The sequence below is a fragment of the Aspergillus viridinutans genome, assembly GCF_018404265.1.
Source record: "Aspergillus viridinutans IFM 47045 DNA, scaffold_12, whole genome shotgun sequence".
NCBI lineage: Eukaryota > Fungi > Ascomycota > Eurotiomycetes > Eurotiales > Aspergillaceae > Aspergillus > Aspergillus viridinutans.
The window spans coordinates 742,696-762,714 of record NW_025091228.1 but is presented as its reverse complement, the minus strand read 5'-3'; the positions used below and the strand labels follow the sequence as shown (position 1 = coordinate 762,714).

The window sequence follows — 20,019 nt, the reverse complement described above, 5'->3', positions numbered from 1 at the left end:
GATGCAGGTAACTGGGACACAGTCCCTCGGAGATAGACCGCCAGTTCACAGCCTGCATACAAACAACGACGCAATACAGAACCAGACAAGCCACATGATGTTGGCGAAGTAAGCTCATTGGATCTGGAGAGCGCGTTGATCGAGGGCCATCCATATGTGGATATAGCAGACTATTGAGTCAATGAGCTGCTAGTCTTTTGCTTCCCCACAAGCCCGCAAACGGCCAGTCGAGCCTAAATTGACGTCTATCCATTTTGAGGTGCACCTCACTATGCTTGCAAACAACCCCTTGCACAAGAATCGACTATTGTCTAGTTAGGCCCAGACCTTGATGGCGGTTTTTGAAATACATGCTAATAATGGTGAACATAACTAGGAATTTCGCTTGTCCGATACCTCATATGCCTGTGTTAAGGGTATTTGGCTGTCACTGCCATAACGGAATCACCTTTAGCTGGGACACCGGATCAGAATGGGCCGCAAGGCAATACTCGACATGTATAAGCCATGCTTCAAATTGGATAGCCTAAGAGCCCTTCACTAGGCGCTTGTTGAAAAGGGTCATTGTGTTGCTTCATTGAGAGATCCTGCCACGGAAGAGAGGATTGGTGACTGATGCTAACGATTTGAAAAAGCCGTAGAGTTCGGAGAATTTGAGTGATATCTTATCTCCTTCTGAAAGATGATATCTCGACCATATACAAGCTACAATACACTGTTGTAATTATGTAGACGAGCATACAGAGAGGTACACGCGGAAATAGCACCCGAATCGATAAAGCAGCAAGGCCACAAGGCACCCAAGTATCTAGTATGTATGCATTGTTTGTCCTATTGCCAAGCCTCAGTGCACGTGACGATGTGGCTGATGAAATCAGCTTGCCGTCTTTGCCTCATCACCCCAAAGTCTCGTAGGATATCCCAAAACAAGCGACTCGTGCTCCTCCGTCTTTGACCTCTCTTTACCTGCAAATCACGATTTTGCGTAGGCTGCGATTTGTATTTGGTTCTTCTTGCTATACGGAGAAGCAGATTTTGTTGCGGTAGCAACCCCCTTTGAACGGGTGGCGCGGGAACTATTATTGTACGGCCGTCAATCCTTTGCATTGATCGCATTCAACACCACACGCTCTTCACAATGACCACAGAAATCGCGGCTGGTACCCCTCTGGCCGAGGCCTTGAGCAATGCCATCCAGCCCAAACTTGCAGAAATGGGCTGGACCTCCGATGGCGGCGACGATTCAGCTTTGATTGAATACATTATCCTGATGCTTGTCAACGGCAAAAGTCAAGAACAAATTGCAAGCGAACTTTCCAACGATTTGCTCGGCCTTGGCAGTGAAGGAGATACACAAGCTTTGGAGTTCTCTAGGTGGCTTTTCGAACAGGTCGAAGTCCTCAATCGACAGATCAACGGCGGTGGCGCACCGATCGCAAACGAGACGGCACAGGCTATCCCGTCGTTCGACGACCAAACAGCGACTTCACAAGAGATCCCTGGAGGAGGAGATCAGGATGCCACTATGAGCATGGTTGATGGCTCGCACACGGATGATTCGATGTGGGTTCCCGCTCTAAGGCACCTGTCACGGATTTCAGCTAACAATGACGGACTCAGACCTACAGGACCGAAGGCGATGCGTGGCGGACGCCAAGGTGGTAGGGGTCGGATGTTGAACCAGATCAACAGAGCGTTAGATCGCAACAGTGACTCAACTTTACACCGTGTCCGCGGTCAACATGGCCGGATCAATTCTCATGGTCGGGACCAAACTAAAGGACGGCCTCATCAGAACGGCGGGGGTAGGCGGCAAATGAATAACGGACTGCCCATGGGTGCCGCCCAATCGATGATGAACATGAGCCCGCAAGATCAGATGCACTTGATGTCTCTGCTAGAGGAACAAGCTCGGATGATGGCACAGCTCATGCCAGGATTTGTCTCGCCTGCGATCAACCCAGCGTTTCAGCAAAACAACCAACAACAACAAGGGCGCTCGTTGTTTGACCGTGTTGAGCGTCAAGGACGTCCGCATGGTAACTTCTCTAATCGTGCCCAGCACCATGGCATCTCGGCAAAATCACCCACCGAGGGCGACATGGATACCAAGCCTGATGGCGCACAGGATGAGAGCAACACCGACAGTGTCTGCCGCTTCAATCTGCGCTGTACCAGAAAAGACTGCCCCTTCGCGCACCAGTCACCGGCCGCCCCGGAAGGCACTCCTGTGGACGTGGCCGATATATGCACATACGGCGCCGCGTGCAAAAACCGGAAATGTACAGGGCGTCATCCTTCGCCTGCCGTCAAGTCCGCACACCAGGCCGAGGAACTCTGCAAGTTCTTCCCCCACTGTACCAACCCTCACTGCTCCTTCAAACACCCCTCAATGCCTCTGTGCCGCAACGGTGCCGACTGCTCTACGGAAGGTTGCAAATTCACCCACCTTCAAACACCTTGCAGATTCAACCCATGCCTCAACCCAGGCTGTCCTTACAAGCATGCGGAGGGCCAGAAAGGTGCCTTTTCCGACAAAGTCTGGACTGCGGATCAGAACAAGGCCCGTGTGAGCGAGAGGAAGTTTGTTTCAGATGAGGATGCTGCTGAAGAGCTGATCAAGCCGGGTGCTGCAAGCGAGGATGGTACTCAGAACCAGGAAATTATAACGTGATACCCCCGCGAACTCTACGATATCTTCTAATTTCGAACGGTCATATGCCGGGCGTCAGTTTAACCTAGAAATTTGCTTCAAAACATCTTGTTCAAGCTTGATTGTGATGTATTATTCTCATTTGTGGACGATGGCTGGCTGGAAGGGCGTTTGTTGATTTTCTCTCCGATTTATGGGCAGTGTAATGACAAAACATCATCATGTTGGCTTGTAAATAGAATCTGGGTATCATGAACGGTTTCGAAATGTGTCATACCTAAATTCTCTTCTGTCAATGAGCAACTAGTCGTACATCTCAAAGAAATATTCGACAAGATTGAGCAAATGTCGGTTGTACTGAGGTTTACCATACTTACTGGTAATTTTACCGCTGGGGGTCGGAAGCTGGAGATGGCCTTTTGCATGATCGTGCCTCACTCAATCATGCTGCTTCTTCATCTTCCCTTTGATAGTCTCCCCTATATACCATCACTGAGATGCGACTGCCATGTGCCCCTAGCCGTGCACTGAGAGCAGTCCGGACGCCATTGGCGTTCGCCCGCAATGGCCAGAAGCACTCACTGCATACCGGCACTTACAACGCTGCGGTCATAGGAGGTGGCATCACAGGTCTCGCGACGGCCTTCCGCTTGTCGCAGGACCCAAAATGCACCAAGATCACCCTGTACGAGAAAGAACAGCGGGTCGGGGGCTGGATGATGTCGCGGACCGTCCCTGTCGGCGACAATGATGGGAAAGTTGTATTCGAATATGGGCCAAGGACCCTGCGGGCTGCGACTCCCGCGTGTCTCCCACTGCTTGACTTGGTACGGGGAAAAAACATACTCCTTTGGTAGTATCCGGATAGCTAACCCTTTTTGTTCCATTTTTGTCTCGCAGCTGGTCGAGCTAGAATTACTCGAGGATGTGTTGGTCACGAGCAGGTCCTCCCCCGCGGCCCAAAATCGCTACATTTACTACCCCGATCACCTTGTTCGCATGCCGGGTCGCGATCCCAGCCGTAGCCAGTTCTCAGATCTCTACTCGAACTTTCGGACATTGCTTACGGAACCTGTCTTTGACAAACTCGTGCGAAGTGTTTTGACGGAGCCATTGAAGCTGCCCCCGGAGCACAAGTCTCTCGACTCCGACGAGTCCGTGAGAGAGTTTATTTCTCGGCGATTTGCCCCCGAGATCGCAGATAACATAGTCTCGGCCGTGTATCATGGTATCTACGCCGGCGATATTGACCGGCTGAGTGCGCAGACACTGCTGGGAGCCTACAGGGACCTTGAGCATGATGACCGCGGCGTGCTTGTGGGCCTTTTACATGCATCCACCTATGATATCACGTACAATCTGATGGATGATTGGCTGGCGCTGCACTCGCTGGCTGCGACAAAGCAGAAGAGCTATTGGAGTAGTTTGAAGACGCTGGTCAGAAACGCTAGTGTTATCACGTTGAAAAACGGCGTGCAGCAGCTTACTGATGCCTTGGCTGCGGCGTTACGCAAATCCAGGAAAGTGGACTTATTGACTGGTACAGAGGTCAAGGCTATTAGCACAAATCCCGTCAACTCTGATCTGACCGTAAGCGTAACTTTTCTGAGTTATAGGTAACTAGATAAGTTCGAGGCTAATATGCTTGGTTACAGATCCACTTCGGAGAGAAGAAGTCGAATACCCATAACCGTGTGATTGCAACGAATCCGGCGCCCAACCTGGCACAGCAGTTGGCCAAGCCTACGAGGTCGGGACAGAAGTTGCCTCAGAACTCGATTCGCCAACTGCAAGAACACAACTACGCTGTGAGTGTGATGGTTGTCAACCTTCTGTATGAGAATCCCAATCTACTCCCTGTCAACGGATTCGGCTATTTGATCCCGCGGTCGGTTCCATTCGAACAGAATCCAGAGATGGCCTTAGGTGTGATCTTCGGTTCCGACTCTAGTGTAGGTCAGGACACTGCGCCCTGTACCAAGCTCACCGTAATGCTGGGCGGGCACTATTGGGATGGTTGGAAAAAGACAGACTACCCAGACGGGGAGACCGCCATTCGGATGTGCCAAACCCTGCTCCACAGACATCTTGGCATCACCGACCAGCCTCTCCAGGTTGCTGTCAAACTGCAGCATCAAGCTATTCCGCAGTACACAGTCGGTCATCTGTCACGCATGCGGGACCTTTCACAAACAGTGCGCCAGGATTTCAATAATCGGTTGACTCTGGCTGGAAATTGGTATAATGGCGTGGGGGTGACGGATTGCGTTCGGCAGGCGTACATGGCTGCGTCGTACGGTGTTGGCGCACTTAAGCTCGATGCACCGAGTAGTGATGTCCCGTGGATAAAGTACCACTGGCAGGACTGGGAATTAGAGGGTGGTATACCGACCTCTCCCGTGCGAATGACCGAGACTTTTAGGTCGGAACGCAATCATTTTTTCTAGTTAGTGTTGGGGCAGCCTTGCCCTTGCACAATTGTACAATATGCGCTATCTTGCAAATAGAAAGAATAATGGAATGACCATTGAATCCACTAAAATGATTCCTAGTCTGTAATTTGATGACTATCGGGCATTTGAACACATTGGTACGGATCTGTGGGTGATCTGCGGACGAGTCAACCTGAGATAATCACTCTTCATCATTGACCATACCGACCCAGCATAGTTCGAGTTTGTTCAGTAGACGCTGATTCGGACGAGGACGCGTTCTCGTCGTCTGCTGATGATCCGTCCTCGCATCGGTGATGGACGTACGGCGCCAGGGAGACGAGGCTGTCATTGCTGCCCGAGATAAGACATCTGTAGTCACGGCCATATACATATTGTCCAGCAGCCATGTATAATAGCGTAGCATATTGAGGGAAGACTCTGCAGCGATTCGAGAGTTAAGATGGCGAGTGCTGCTGAAATACTCGAATAGTGGTACGCAGTCCGTTCTGTGAATTCAGAGAGCATGTTGCTCACAGTTTCATTCAGACACTCTCCTTCTCCTTCTCCCCCTCTTTCTCCTCTGTAAAATCTTTCTTGTCGCCATTAGGATCAAAGCCGAGTGCATCAAGCTGACGAATCAACTCCTGGATCTTGATCACTTTCTCCAACTGCTCGGGCAGCAGCGCCTCGCCCTGGTTCTTCTTGTCACGCAGATCGCGCGCCTGTCTGAGCTTTTTCTTCAGGTTCCGTGCTTTCTTCTCCTTCTCCGCTTCAGGATCGACTTCCGGCTGCGCCTCGGCGGTAGAGTCTTTCTTCTCAGCAGCAGACGCACCCGAACGCCAGTTCTCTAGATCCCGCACACTTGGCCCGTTGGCCTGTGTAGATGTCGGAGTCGACTCAGATTCCTGCGCTGCCTTGGCCTTTTTCTTCGCCTCTCGCCGCTTCGCGTTCTTGTTGCTGGCCGCTGTGTTGGCTTTATTCTCGCTCGCCTCGCTCAGCCCCTCCGCGCCTGGAACCCCGCCAGAACCACGGTTTCGCCAAGCCGCTGCGGCACGGTTCTTGTACAGTTCGACATCTTCTGGTGGACGGTAACCTGGTCGAACTCGGATCTCGCGACGCTTGGAACCGTCCGGGCGGACTGAAGAGGGGATGTAACGTTCCCCGGTTTGGGCGTCAGTGGTGATGCCGGAATTCGTGGACGCCATTAAGGCTTGATTTAGTAGGTTTGTAGTAATTGCTCGTAAGTCGATGATCGAGATAATTCTGCTGTAGCAGAGAGTGCGAGCCTAGAAGGAAGGCTATCGAATGAAGTGTTGGTATTGATTGTTGAGCGAGAAATGCTAAAGGCGGACACCCGGAGGCTCTGCGTGAGGATCGTTCCGGCCGACCAATCAGCGACCCGGTGATTCCCGCTGCTGCTTTTCGCGCCGGCTCGAAACTTCAATTCAACCTCTCCGTTTGGCAGTACCTCGCTTGTCTGCAACTGGCTTTGCTCGTCTTCCTGTTTTTCTCGCCCTCCTCCCATCTAAGTCATCTACAGTCACAATGGCCGGCGCTGTAAGTACTGCTGAAGTTGAATTACGAATGGCGAATGTGCAATTGACTAACTCCGGACCCTCCGACACAGATCGCTTCCGCCATCTACCAGCATGTCTCCCTGCCTTTACCTGATCACTTGAGGACGACTTTCCAGCATCGCTAACCTGACTATTTTTTTGCGATGACAGGGGCCTGATCCGCAGAAACGCGGTATACCTGACCACCATCTTTGCCGGTGCCTTCGCTTTCGAGATGTACGTTTGAAACCCGATTGGATCTGAAGATACACAATCGTTGACAATGCTATCCAAATAGGGCCTTTGACACTGCTTCCAACAAGATCTGGGATACCATGAACCGCGGTGTACGTTGCCTTCGTCGATACCTGTCTCTCTGTGAGATACTAGCGGAACATTTGACTGACGAATATACACGTTACAGCGGCAATGGAAGGACATCAAGCACCTTTACATGAACAAGGAGGAAGAAGAAGAAGACTAGAGATGTGGATGCTCGCCAGAAGAATAGAGATGCAGCACCAATTCTCGTCAGATGCATCCTCGGGGGGATGTTGCCTGATGCCTATGTTATATTACTGCTGAGTACAGAGGGGGAATTGTTGTTATTATTTTCAGCCCGATTGTATGCAATAGAATTTGGAAAAGCTGTAACCGATCCTTCATCAATTGGTCCTGTCCTTTTTCGTTGAAAAGTAGAAAGCTGTCTATCAGGTCCCTTTCCTAGTGGGGAGAAGATGCGCGAATGGGGATTCAGTGGCGGCAAAAGACATCCAGCGGTCACCCGCTGTTTGCGTGCTCCAACGCAATCATAGCAGCTGCTGCTCATCAACACCGTGGGGTCTGCTTCTTCCTGTTGTAATATCTTTTTTGGATGTCTTCACAGCTTTGATCGTATGGACTTACAGAGGAAGAGACTTTGGAAGATTCTCATGGTCTGAAGCTCTTATTGGTGAGTGATCTCTACAGCTGTGTTCTGTTGGGCTTACCAGCGCTCTTCGCCCCGCCGAGGGTCATATCTTCTTCTCTTCCAATATTCTAATTCACCCGCCGACTAATACATTTATTTTTGTTTTGAGTTTAGGTTTACGCTATCTCCAGATCTTCTTGTTCCATATATCGTCTGTTTGTCTGTCTATATTAGCGACCTTCACGACGTCAACGCTTTCCTGCCAATTATCTATCATACGCAGTGGAACATTCGGAATCACCCTCATTGTCCCGCCGCACGGAGCTCCATCTCACCAAACCGACTCTACGCAGTGCTGACTCCCGCTTCGGGCAGCTGAACGAGAGTTCGATCTACATTTATATCAAGCTGAATGATGCTCACGGAATGTGAGAGAAAACTTGGTGAAGGCCTCCTTCGGCTTCCCTTCGAACACGGCTGTCGCTATGGACCCGAGGCCGAGCAAGATCTACTCGAGCTCCTCTTTCGTTCGCTAGTAGGCTTCGATGAAGACCGTTTACGCCAGCTCTTCCCGGACGGGTTTCCGGAAGGACCATGGAAGCTAGCCGAAGCGCAAGGTGCTCAAGAAGGAGCAGAGTACACAGAAGCTGCGCGGGGGAAGCGATGCGGTCATATTTTCCGGGCCGGGGAGGCAACGTATCGATGCGTTACCTGTGCCGTTGATGATACGTGCGTCCTGTGTAGTAAATGCTTTGACGCCTCCGACCACTCGGACCATCAGTACCAGATCTCACTATCGTCGGGTAACTGTGGTTGCTGCGACTGCGGCGACGATGAAGCCTGGCGGTATCCTCTGTTCTGCGCAATCCATACCGATCGCGGCGACAGCAAGGGCAAGCAGCGTGCTCAGACTCACCTGCCCTCAGATTGGGCGGAAAATATCAGACTTACGATTTCCCGAGCAATGGACTATTTTTGCGATGTCATTTCGTGCTCTCCGGAACAACTGAGATTACCCAAGACAGAGGATGGCATAAGGCAGGATGAAGTGGCATCCCGACTTACCGGAGATTGGTACGGTGGCGGAGATCAGGCTGAGGAAGAACCGGAATGGGCTTGCGCGCTCTGGAATGATGAGAAACATACTATTCGGGATGTGGCTAATCAGGTCGCTCGGGCTTGCCGGGAACGAATCCGCTTTGGTGAGAAGAAGGCCTACGAAACCAATGATATTGGGAGGACTGTGGTCAGACAGTCCAAGGACTTGTCCCAACTGCTGAAGGTATCCCAAGTCCTCGAGCAGATCAAGGTTACGACTACAGTGCGATCTGCTCGCGATACATTTCGCGAGCAAATGTGCGGAACTATTGTCGAATGGCTTTCTGATATTGCGGGGTGCACCGTGCTGGAAGACGATCAGATTTTCCGCCATGTAATCTGCGAAGAGCTCCTCAGTCCTTGGCGACAAGGCAGTGGTGCCTATAACGCCAGTATTGGATTGAAAGGCATCGATGACCACGCGAGACAGGAACATTCACCATACCGCACCCTAATGCTGGCCGCCGTCGCTCCTCAAGGTCAAGTGATGTTCGCGCCTGAAGCGGACCTTGAAGATGATGAGGATGATAATGGTAATGGTAATGACGAAGGGGAAGGCGATGATGACGAGGATCATGCCGAGGCCCATGAAGATGCGGATGATGAGGACGAGGAGATGGAGATCGATTTGAACAGACTGCGAGAAGAGGTGGAGGAAGATGAAGATATGGTCATGGGCAATGCTGATGACACCGTACCCCTCGAAATCGCTGCGAGTCTCCTCGAGGATCTGCGTCAGAGGCGGATGGCATTGATGGATGAGCAGGAACGGCGGGAACGAGAGGAATTGCAAGCGCAGCAGGAGCAGTCTCGAGCACAGGACGCACAACAGGCTCAGCACGACACGCATGCGGCCAGTGACGAGCACAGTGGTGACGACACTGGCGAATACGCTGACATCTCCACCGTTGCCATTCCTAAAACTCCTTCCGGGGTGGTCAAGCCTCCTCCAGCCAGGGCGCCAGGGTATTGGCTGACTCGGCCTGCCGGCTTTTCGTTCAGGGAGAACGTACCTGTCTACGAGGACTTTTATCAGCGAACGCGACTGGACTGGATGATTCTATTCGACCTGAGATTGTGGAAGAAAACGCGCACCGATCTTCGGGATCTTTACATCGGCACCGTGGTCAGTGTTCCTCAATTCAAACGAATTTTGGGCCTGCGCATGTCGGCCCTCTACACAGCATTGGCGCAATTATACCTCATTGCCGATAGAGAACCGGATCATTCTATTGTGAACCTTTCATTACAGATTCTCACGACGCCGTCAATAACTGAAGAGATCGTGCGGCGTGGAAACTTCTTGACCAAAGTGATGGCTATCCTGTACACGTTCTTGACCACAAGACAGGTCGGCGAGGCATATGAGGTCAATCCGAACGCAACATTGGCGTTTGACGCAGGTACAGTCACCAACCGGCGTCTTTATCACTTCTTCCTGGATCTGCGTTACCTTTTGCAATCCGAGTATGTACAGCACCACGTTCGTACCGAGGAGCAATATCTTTCTCAATTCCTAGACCTTGTCAAGCTTTCCCAGGGTATCTGTCCGAATATCCGCGCGGTTGGGGAGCATGTCGAGTACGAGCCAGACGCCTGGATAAGCGCTTCAATTCTGATGCGAGAAATCAATCGTCTCTGCCGCCAATTCTGTGAAGCTTTCCGCAATCCTGAACTCGATGGCGGAAAGAACCTGTTCAGGGCAATCCGAATGGCTACTGTTTCAGCAATTGTTCATTCCGCCGGATTGGAGCGCCAGCGATTCGAGCAGGCAGAGGTTAAAGAGTACGTTCGTTTCAAGCTGCTGCCGTGCTTTGATTTCGAGGTCGACCACACCGGCCAAATTCCGCGTCATCGTGTGGTGGACTTTGTCGTCGAAAGGGGGTCTATCAGCTTTCACCATGCACTGCATTACACACTCTCGTGGTTGCTCGAATGTGCGCGTAATGTGAGCGGTGTTCAAATGCGCGATGTTCTCTTAGACGCCGCTCGCATGGCCAACGACAATATTATTCGCGACAGCTCCCTCACCCCCGATGACTTGCTGCTTACCATGTTTGACTACCCATCGAGAGTATGCGCGTGGCTGGCACAGATGAAGGCTGGAATGTGGGTTCGCAACGGCCTCAGTCTTCGGCATCAGATGTCGCAGTACCGGGGAGTGTCATCGCGTGACTTTGCGTATTACCGCGATATCTTTCTCCTGCAGACCGCTTTAGTGACTTGCGATCCAAGCAGGGTTCTAGCATCGATAGCAGATCGTTTCGGCATGGTGGACTGGATGACCAGAAACTACACTCCACGTGCTGGCTACGAGGATGCGCAGATCATTGATGTAGCCGAGGAGTTTGTCCATTTGTTGATCATCTTGCTGACTGACCGAAATTCACTCGAGGCTATTGACGATAATGAAACTGTAACTCGTGACAACATCCGACGGGATATTGCCCATGTCCTATGCTTCAAGCCTCTTTCGTTCTCCGATCTATCAACGCGCTTGAGTGATAAGCTACTTGATTCGAGCATGTTCCAAGAGACGTTGGAAGAGGTTGCAGGGTTCCGTCCGCCTGAAGGCCTGAATGACACTGGCACCTTTGAGCTCAAGCCGGAATATATTGATCTCATTGACCCCTATAGCGCTCATTATACCAAAAATCAACGAGATGAGGCAGAGAGCATCTACAGGGAATGGGTAGCTAAAAAGACGGGAAAGAAAGCGTCAGATATCGTCTTTGAGCCGCATCTGCGACCTATCACTTCCGGCGCTTTCTCTGATCTTTCCCATTTCACGAGGACTCCGCTATTCGCTCAGCTTATCCATCAATGCCTGGATTATGTGATGTCGTCAAAGGAATGTTCTCCGAACATCCCATCCACGCGCGTTGAAACCTTCCTTCAAGTGGTGTTACACCTCATCCTTGCCGCCACTCTTGAGGACAATAGTCAGGAGGACGAGATGGCAGATGAGGCGAGGGAATCATTCATTTCGAATGCATTGTCCAGAGCCAGAGGGACTCAAGCGGGCAATCTGACCATCATCGGATTGCTAGAGAAAATATCTGTCATGCCCGAATTCTCTGCCTGCGGGCCGAAGATTCGTCACATTCTCAAGCGACTGTGGCAGAAGCGCCCACGGTCGTATGCTTCTGCTACGGCTTCCTTGACGTTCCCATTCGACAGAGTGGACACGAATTCCCCTGCCATTGATGTTGATAATGAGAAGGAATTAAAGAAGAAGCAAGCACTTGAGCGACAGGCAAGGGTGATGGCTCAATTTCAACAGCAGCAGCAGAATTTCCTGAACAGTCAAGGCGCCATTGACTGGGGAGAGGAGGACTTCAGCGACCTTGAGTCGGAGCCCGAAGCTGCCCCCGAGGCCAAGCTCTGGAGGTATCCCAGTGGAACCTGCATTCTCTGTCAGGAAGAAACCAACGATTCGAGGCTATACGGCACATTTGCCCTGGTGCAGGACAGCAATATTTTGCGACAGACTGACGTTCAGGATCCCGACTGGATCAGAGAGGCGCTCAAGACCCCGTTAAGTCTTGACAAGTCTGCTGAGGGCATCCGGCCGTTCGGTGTAGCAGGTGAGAACCAGGTCACCGTGAAACGACTGGACTCTACTGGGGGCGAGGTCATCAGTGAGAAGATTGGTCTGAGCAAGGGGTTCGACGCGAAGAACGCGGTTCGCGGGCCTGTGACGACTGGCTGCGGGCACATCATGCACTATTCGTGTTTCGAAGTCTATTATGCAGCCACCCAGCGTCGTCATACTCACCAAATCGCACGAAACCATCCTGAACGGTTGTTCCTTAAGGAATTCGTCTGTCCACTCTGCAAGGCCCTGGGGAACGCGTTTCTCCCGATCATTTGGAAAGGCAAGGAGGAGTCATACCCCGGCCCTCTTAGCACCGCCGTTTCATTTAACGACTTTCTAAGCACGGAACTCAAGGCTGCGCTCTCTCAGCCGCAGAATCATGCTATCCTTGTAGAGAAAGACTCCTTGCAACTGCCGTCGTATCATGACATGTTCCTCGACTACCTTCAAAAAGCGTTTGTTCCCCCCCTTGCCAGCCAGATTGAACAATTGGTGTCCGGTTCTCCGCCACCGACGACGGGGCACCCGCCTCAAGGAAGAATGCCGATGCCAGGTTTGTTCCCATCCCACGAAGACGCCAGCGCATCCAGCCCACTACAACCGGCCTCGTCGAATCCGGATGAAAGTCCCATGTTTGAGCTTTTGCAAATCTACAAGCGTCTTAAGAAGACTCTTCGAACGAACCATATCCATTCGACGTTCAATCATCCTCCGGAAACCATCCACAGCGGCAACGACGATCTCGTTCACACCGACTCTTTGTTCTCGAGCTTCGGTTACAGCATTGCCGCCGTCGAAATCGCACAGCGGGGTGTCGAATCGGAAGCAGGTTCCACTCTGCTCGATAAGATTCCCCAGTTGACGCTCACTCACCTCCGTGTCCTCGCCGAAACTGCCTTATCATATGCTGCAGTTGGATGTTTGTACAAGAGCGGCGGTCATCACAGCCGTGCTGCCGATGAATTCCAGGAGATACATCGTCAGAAGATATGCCAGTTATTTGTCGGTCATCCTTGTTTGGTCGGTACAGCGCTGCTTGATGGGGCCCGTGATATCGAGCCCATGTTGGCCAAGGATACTTTTGTCTTCCTGGCAGAATGCTCTTTGTCCCTGTTATACATGCTGAAGATTGATGTGCGCCACCTCGTCCAGCTGTGCTATGTGGCTGAAATCGTCAAAGTAGCTATGACCTACATCTTGCATCCCCAAGGGCTGAAGAAGGAACTTGCCGAACACGGAGACGCGCATTATCTCTTGGACGTTGAGCTATCGGATGAGCGGTATGAGTTTACTCGCCATTTCTTCAACGCCATTGTCGGTGAGTTGAGGGAGAACTCGTTCCGTCATGATGAAGGATCTTCGTTTGCTGCAGACAGTGGCTACGTCAAGGATGGCGAGGACTCAGCAACGCCAGGCATAATCATTGCGCTGAGGCGGCTGGTATCGAGCTACGCCCTAGCCTTCCTCCGAAAGGTTGTCATCCTGCTTCACGTCCAACATGGCGTCGAGTTCCCGACCGCTGGATTCAACGACATTGGAGCTTCAGAGTTGGACCGGCTGACAAAAGTACTGCAACTTCCCTCTCTCGACGAAATATTCTCGTCTCTCAACCCTGCGAAGAAAGTCAACGAGCTTGATGCCGTGGTTGGCGGCTGGATCGCTCACTGGAACAGTTCTCGCGTAGGCACCCGCATTACCGACCAGCAATTGTGGCCAAGTCTTCCTCATCCGGCTATCTTTGAGCTGATCGGGCTCCCGAAATACTATGACATCTTGATAGAAGAAGTCAACCGGAGACGGTGTCCGAAGACGAAGAAGGAATTGACCGACCCCAGTATTTGCCTTTTCTGTGGAGATATCTTTTGTTCGCAAGCTGTGTGCTGCTCAGTGGACAATAGAGTAGGCGGCTGTAATCAGCATCTGCAGAAGTAAGTGATCATATATCCCCCCCTGCAAGTTCCTCTTTCGATAAGTGCTGACTCGCACACAACTAGGTGTGGCAAAAAMGTGGGTCTCTTCATCAACATCCGCAAATGCGCGATCCTCTACCTCCATAACAAGAACGGGTCCTGGCACTTCGCTCCATACCTTGACCGCCATGGCGAGGTCGATCCCGGACTCCGACGAAACCGGCAACTGATTCTGAATCAGAAAAGATACGATCGACTCCTCCGTGATGTGTGGCTGAATCACAACATCCCTGCCACTATCAGCCGCAAGCTGGAGGCAGACATCAATAACGGGGGATGGGAAACCCTTTGAAGTATTCCGCGGGTGAAATAGTGGTAGATATACTCTAATCTTCTCGTACTTTTTAAAGCTTCCTATGTGGAATTAGTGTTACATAGCCCTTGAACTCGCCGAATAAAAGCTTTATGACATTCACTAAGTTTCCTGTGCGATGGTACAGTTGGCAATAATCTTCAATTGCAGTATGCGGACTAGAATATCCTTCAACACCTATCTTTCGTGGGAATACTTCCTTCTTTATTCTATATAAAGTGCTTGGCTTGGCCCATACGGATACAGTATTAGCCTCAAATGCCGCCAAGAACCCTGACGTACCCCCGTGTGGAGTGCAAAAACACAGCTCCGCCGCTTTTTTTCCACTCCGCCCGACGATTATCACGGACGGACATCGGATGCGATAGAGAGGAAATGAACGAAACAATCTGAACAACCAAAATTCATTCTCTTGCGAACAAGTTAATAGCTTGGGTGTCTACACCATACTACTGATGTAGATATTCTACCTCTACGCTACCCTCTCTCTACCTCTACGATCTATCGTCACCTTCTCTGCCATCATGAACAATCAGCAATTCCGACGGCTGGTACTAGACACACCCTCTGCCAGCACCAGAGCCAACAAAACAAGTCCCGTCGATGAAACGTCCCCAAAGCAAGATGCAGGCGTGGCCGGTGCGACGCCGCGCGCTCTAGCCCTCGGATCGAGAATGCGCTCCAGCATCCCAATGACACCGTATGTAACTCCTCCATGTCAACCACGGATCTCCTTATGGGAGAAGAATACAGCAGAATAAATCGCAAGCTAACTGTGCTTTTTTCTCCTACGGTCAGGCGCTCAGTAACGGGAGTCGATTTCGCCCGGCAATTGGCTGAGCAGCGCCGCGAGTCCCAGCAGCCACCTACAAAACGGTTCAAGTCGTCCGCCGCTCCCAAGGGCACGAAATTGCCCACGGGGTACCAGGATCGAGCTGCGCTGCTGCGCCAAGTACAAGATGAAAGTGGCTCGGATATTGAGAAGCGCATTCAGGCGTTGGAGGAGATGGTTAAGCTGGGGCAGATCGACCGGGCGACGTTTGACAAGATACGGTCTGAGCTTGGGGTGGGCGGTGATGTTAAGAGCACGCACATGGTGAAAGGTCTAGACTGGGACCTTCTGAAGCGCGTCAAGGCAGGGGAGGATGTAACGAAAACGTCCGAGGAAACGCCGGCTTCGTCCGAACCACAGAATGAAGAAGGGCTAGATCAGGCCGAGGATGTGGATGAGGCATTCGATCGTGTGTTGGAGGAGAAAGAGCAGACTGTGCTACCTTCCGCGCCGAAGGAGAAGAAGGAGAAGAAAGGAACCATGGCGCCGCCGCTGCTGCCTGCGAAAAAAACGCGGGATGAAATACTACGGGAATTAAAAGCTAGTCGTGCGGCAGCGGCAGCTGCTACTGCTACGTCGCATTCTTCCGAGCCAGCGCTGGGTGGCAAATTCAAGAGAATTGGTGAATCCAAGGTTGAGAAGAAAAGGTTCATTGAGCAAGATGAGAACGGGAGACGGAGGGAGGTGCTTGTGATAACTGATGCAGAGGGCAAGACCAAGAGAAAAGTGAGATGGCTCGACAAGCCTGGTGAAAGCAACGGCTTGCTTGTACCTGAAAAAGACGCGAAGCCACTGGGTATGGAGGTTCCAGCGGAAATCGCTGCTAAGGTAGCAGCCCCTCCTTCTACGGATCAGGATGACGATATCTTCGCGGGTGTAGGAGCCGATTACAATCCACTAGGAGACGAGGATGAGGACGATAATTCTTCGGATGAGGACGAAGGGCAGATTCAGACTACAGAAAAGGCAAGCATTAGCGCGAACGAAGAGAAACCCGCTGTCGAGCCGCACAAACCTCGCAATTACTTCTCCACCTCCACAAAAGATGAACCCCCAGAGTCTGACCGTCGTGCTAACCCCCTAACCACGGATCCGACTTTGCTGGCAGCGTTGAAGCGGGCTGCTGCCTTGCGGCAAGCGTCACCCTCTGCGGGGGCGGTTTCTGGGGAAGGAGAGGAAGACGTGGATGACGAAACTCTTTTGCGCCGAAAGAAGTTTCTCGAGGAAGCTCGACGCCGCGAAGCACTGGACGCTGCGGATTTGGACTTTGGATTTGGGGGGAGTCGCAACGAAGATGAGGAAGATGACGAGGCGGTTGTGTTTGAAAACGAAGGGAGTAAGAAGAGGAAGAGGGGTCCCAAGAAGAAGAAAGGAGACAAGAATAGCGCAGCTGATGTGTTGCGTGTTCTGGAAGGGAGGAAGAAAGACTGATTCTGTTGTAACAGTAGCATTCGTGTATGGACGATACCATGGCTATCCTTTCGAATTTGACTCATTTCCACCACGTTGTGTTTCTATTATAGGCATATCAACAATCACTGTTTATGGTTCTTCGCAACTAGACCCCAGAAGATCTCATCCTCCCATGTTTTCCACTTTGTTGTTGCCGTCGTCGACTATATGATTTGACCGCGCGAGACAGAGTACCAGAGTACCAACACATTCACCTCGCTGGTTCTCTGTCTGTTCTGTTCTTTTCTTCTCTCACTCTTCGTCCTCTGCGCACATCGATTACCTCAGTCTTCGTCAATAGCTCTGTGAATGTCCTGCTGACGCGAAAATTTTTCTCCCACGCTCGCTTGTTTCTCTCAGCATAAATTCCCTTCGACCCCCCATCTTCCTCCATCTTTCTTTCAACTCTCCATCTCACTCTGAGTTGCTTTACCTTTGTAGATGAGTAGCTTAGAAGTATCCCTTCGTCTCACCTTCTGGCTTGCTACTTCTTTCTTCTTTCTCCTGCTCCTTCTCCTTCTCCTTCTCTTTCTCTTTCCCGTTCCCCCCCCCTCCTCCCAGTTGAACTCACTTGAGACTTCACAGTTGAGCTCAAAGCCAAAGCTGCTTGATTCCATCCAAGAGCTTCACCCTTTCAGGTAAGAACCTGAGCTTTTTTCTTCTTTATCATCCAGGGATTGAGGTGGCATGGGTTCACCGAGTTATCCGTTCGAGGCTGCTCCTTCTTTCAGTTATGGCTGTCATAAAGTGCCCTGGCTGCGAGCTCATCGGCTCCAGTGAAGCCTGCTGACAAGACTTGACTTCAAGCTTGTCACACTTCACAGCTCGAGAAGAAGCTTACCAGTAAGTCCTTGCCTATGTCAAGGCTGCGAGCTTTACAGCTCGTGCAGATGTCCTAGAGGTCCTTCATGATCCTTGGCTTCTGCTGGTGGACATGCCTGGGGTAAGACGGATAATCGTGAGAATCTGGCTTGTATCCTTGCAAGTTTTCGTTCTTTGTGTGTTGTATATTGTTGTGTTGTGTGGTCCTTCTCTTCATTTGCGTCACTTGCCATCCACGAAATACGCAGATCGTACCAAGCTCTTCCATGCGGTTTACACTGCCGGCTTCTTGCCGCCTTCCTCCTCTTGCCATAGCCTGCTGTCAAAGACAGTCTGAGAGTCGAGAGAATGGTTGGAATTGAGCAGTACTAAGTCTGATGTCGTTCCGTGCCATGCCATAGTACTTCCCTGGATTGATGAGTTGATCGGCGGAGACGGTGGAAGACCTTACCAGTCATTGTGCTGACGAAGGGGCCTTTGTGTCCCTTCTGTTGAATAGGTTATCCAGACATCTCACTTCGTCGTGACGGCACAACAAGCTCCTGGCTCTGCGATGCAATCCTCGATGTAAGTTTTCCTCCAATTGAAAGATGCCAACAGTGAAAGAATCTTGCAGCTTGTGCTAACTTTTATCCAGGTTGTCCGCCCCTGTATATGCAGGCATTTGTCTCTCTGTCCTTAGATGAAGATATAGGAGGTAAGTGACTTGATCCATCAGCAGGGCGGGCTGGCGGGAAGCTATGGCAAGGACCTTACCAGCAATTTGCTGACGGTGGACGCGGGGGGGTGGGTCGTTTGGTGTAGGACTTCACACATTCCATTCTGACCTCGTTGTGGCTTGCAACTTCGGTTATCATATAGTCAGGTAAGTGACTTCGTACTTGAGCAGGGTGGGCTGGCGGGAAGTTCATAACAAGGATCTTACCAGCATTTGTGAAAACACTGTGCTGATAGTGGACATTGGGGGGTGGTCGTTTGGTGCAGGTACTCGTTCGGACTCCACTCGTCTTCTGCAAGATACGAGATCAATCATATGGCATCTTCAGGTAAGTGACTTCTCTATAAGCAGGGCGGGGCTGGCGGGAAGTTTATAGAGAGGGAGGAACTTATACCAGTATTTTGTGGAAACACTGTGCTGAGGGAGGTGGTGATGATACAGGGCTTCATCCGTGATGGGATCCATTCGCCTTCGCAATGCGAAGTCAATCCATTGTGCCATCAGGTAAGTGACATCTCTATAGGCAGGGCGGGGCTGGTGGGAAGTTTATAGGGATAGATCTTACCAGTATTGTGGAAACACTGTGCTGACGGAGGTGGTTGTTGATGTAGGACTCTATCTCTTCGATACTCCTTTGTCGACCCACTTGTCACAACGGCAAACACACCATTGCACTAGGTAAGTGACTGATCTTTGAGCAGGGCGGGCTGGCGGGAAGTTCACAGGGAAGGATCTTACCAGCAGTAATGCTGATAGTGGACGTTGGGGGGTGGGTCGTTGTTGTAGGACTTCAACCATTCGATCTTTCTTTCTTGCCCTCTTTCGAACGGAGTCGGACACATGCCACGGTCAGGTAAGTGACTCTTCCATAAGCAGGGCGGGCTGGCGGGAAGTTTATGGAGGAGGATCTTACCAGCATTCTGTGACATTGTGCTGACGGTGGACGTTGTGGGATTCGTCGTCGGTGTAGGGTTTTGCATCTCATAGCTCATCCGATTGATCGAGTTCCATTCGAGAGGAATCAGCTATTTCAACACTACCTAGGTAAGTGACTTCTCTATAGGCAGGGAGGGCTGGCGGGAAGTTTATAGTGAGGAAGGATCTTATACCAGTATTGTAAAAACACTTTGCTGAGGGAGGTGCCTTCTGGTCCTCCAGTTCCTAGGCTTCCATATGCGGTTCGCTTTGTGATACGGATGCACAGCAACACAGGCTGTTGGACTCTCAGGTAAGTGATCCTCACGTTTGGCATGGAGAAGCTGGCCAGAACCTGATTGAGAAAGTCTTACCAGCATTCGTGTACCTGTCGCCCTTCGCTTATATGGTCTGAATAACATCGAGCCGCTCACCTTACCGATTTTACGACCATGTATCTACAGGCAAGTATCATTCCTTTCTAGGCAGGGAGGGGCTGGTGGGAAGTCTGCAGGGAAGATCTTGCCAGCATTCGTGCTGACGGGGGTGCTTTGGCTCCTCCAGATTATACAGGTACCATTCCGTTCAAATGTTTCGTCTGCGCAAAAGTGACCGGCCGACTTGCCACTGGCGAGCTTCGCCCTATGTGTAAGTGATATCTCTTAAGCAGGGAGGGGCTGGCGGGAAGTTTACGAGAAGATCTTACCAGCAGCAATGCTGACGGAGGGACATTTGTTCCTCCTGGCT

General features: G+C 51.3%; 5 protein-coding genes across 5 annotated transcripts; 4 read left to right on the top strand and 1 right to left on the bottom strand.

The window, feature by feature from the left end:
- Positions 1-1,138: 1,138 nt before the first annotated feature.
- On the top strand, positions 1,139-2,674 carry Aspvir_002671 (mRNA-binding protein NAB2; the record flags this gene model as incomplete). The annotated part of the gene is made up of 1 exon (XM_043274269.1): positions 1,139-2,674. The coding sequence occupies one exon, from the start codon at positions 1,139-1,141 to the stop codon at positions 2,672-2,674; it is 1,536 nt and encodes a 511-aa protein (XP_043130204.1).
- A 476-nt stretch (positions 2,675-3,150) lies between these two features.
- Positions 3,151-5,100, top strand: hem14 (oxygen-dependent protoporphyrinogen oxidase; the record flags this gene model as incomplete). The annotated part of the gene is made up of 3 exons (XM_043274268.1): positions 3,151-3,480; positions 3,554-4,243; positions 4,309-5,100. 3 exons carry the CDS (start codon positions 3,151-3,153, stop codon positions 5,098-5,100), a joined length of 1,812 nt encoding a protein of 603 aa, XP_043130203.1.
- Positions 5,101-5,630: 530 nt separating this feature from the next.
- Aspvir_002669 (putative RNA binding protein Pym) lies at positions 5,631-6,293 on the bottom strand (the record flags this gene model as incomplete). Its single annotated transcript, XM_043274267.1, has 1 exon — positions 5,631-6,293. One exon carries the CDS (start codon positions 6,291-6,293, stop codon positions 5,631-5,633), a length of 663 nt encoding a protein of 220 aa, XP_043130202.1.
- Positions 6,294-7,966: 1,673 nt separating this feature from the next.
- Positions 7,967-14,512, top strand: Aspvir_002668 (putative ubiquitin-protein ligase E3 component (UBR1); the record flags this gene model as incomplete). Its single annotated transcript, XM_043274266.1, has 2 exons — positions 7,967-14,178; positions 14,245-14,512. The coding sequence occupies 2 exons, from the start codon at positions 7,967-7,969 to the stop codon at positions 14,510-14,512; spliced, it is 6,480 nt and encodes a 2,159-aa protein (XP_043130201.1).
- A 545-nt stretch (positions 14,513-15,057) lies between these two features.
- On the top strand, positions 15,058-16,796 carry Aspvir_002667 (uncharacterized protein; the record flags this gene model as incomplete). Its single annotated transcript, XM_043274265.1, has 2 exons — positions 15,058-15,233; positions 15,332-16,796. The coding sequence occupies 2 exons, from the start codon at positions 15,058-15,060 to the stop codon at positions 16,794-16,796; spliced, it is 1,641 nt and encodes a 546-aa protein (XP_043130200.1).
- Positions 16,797-20,019: the final 3,223 nt, after the last annotated feature.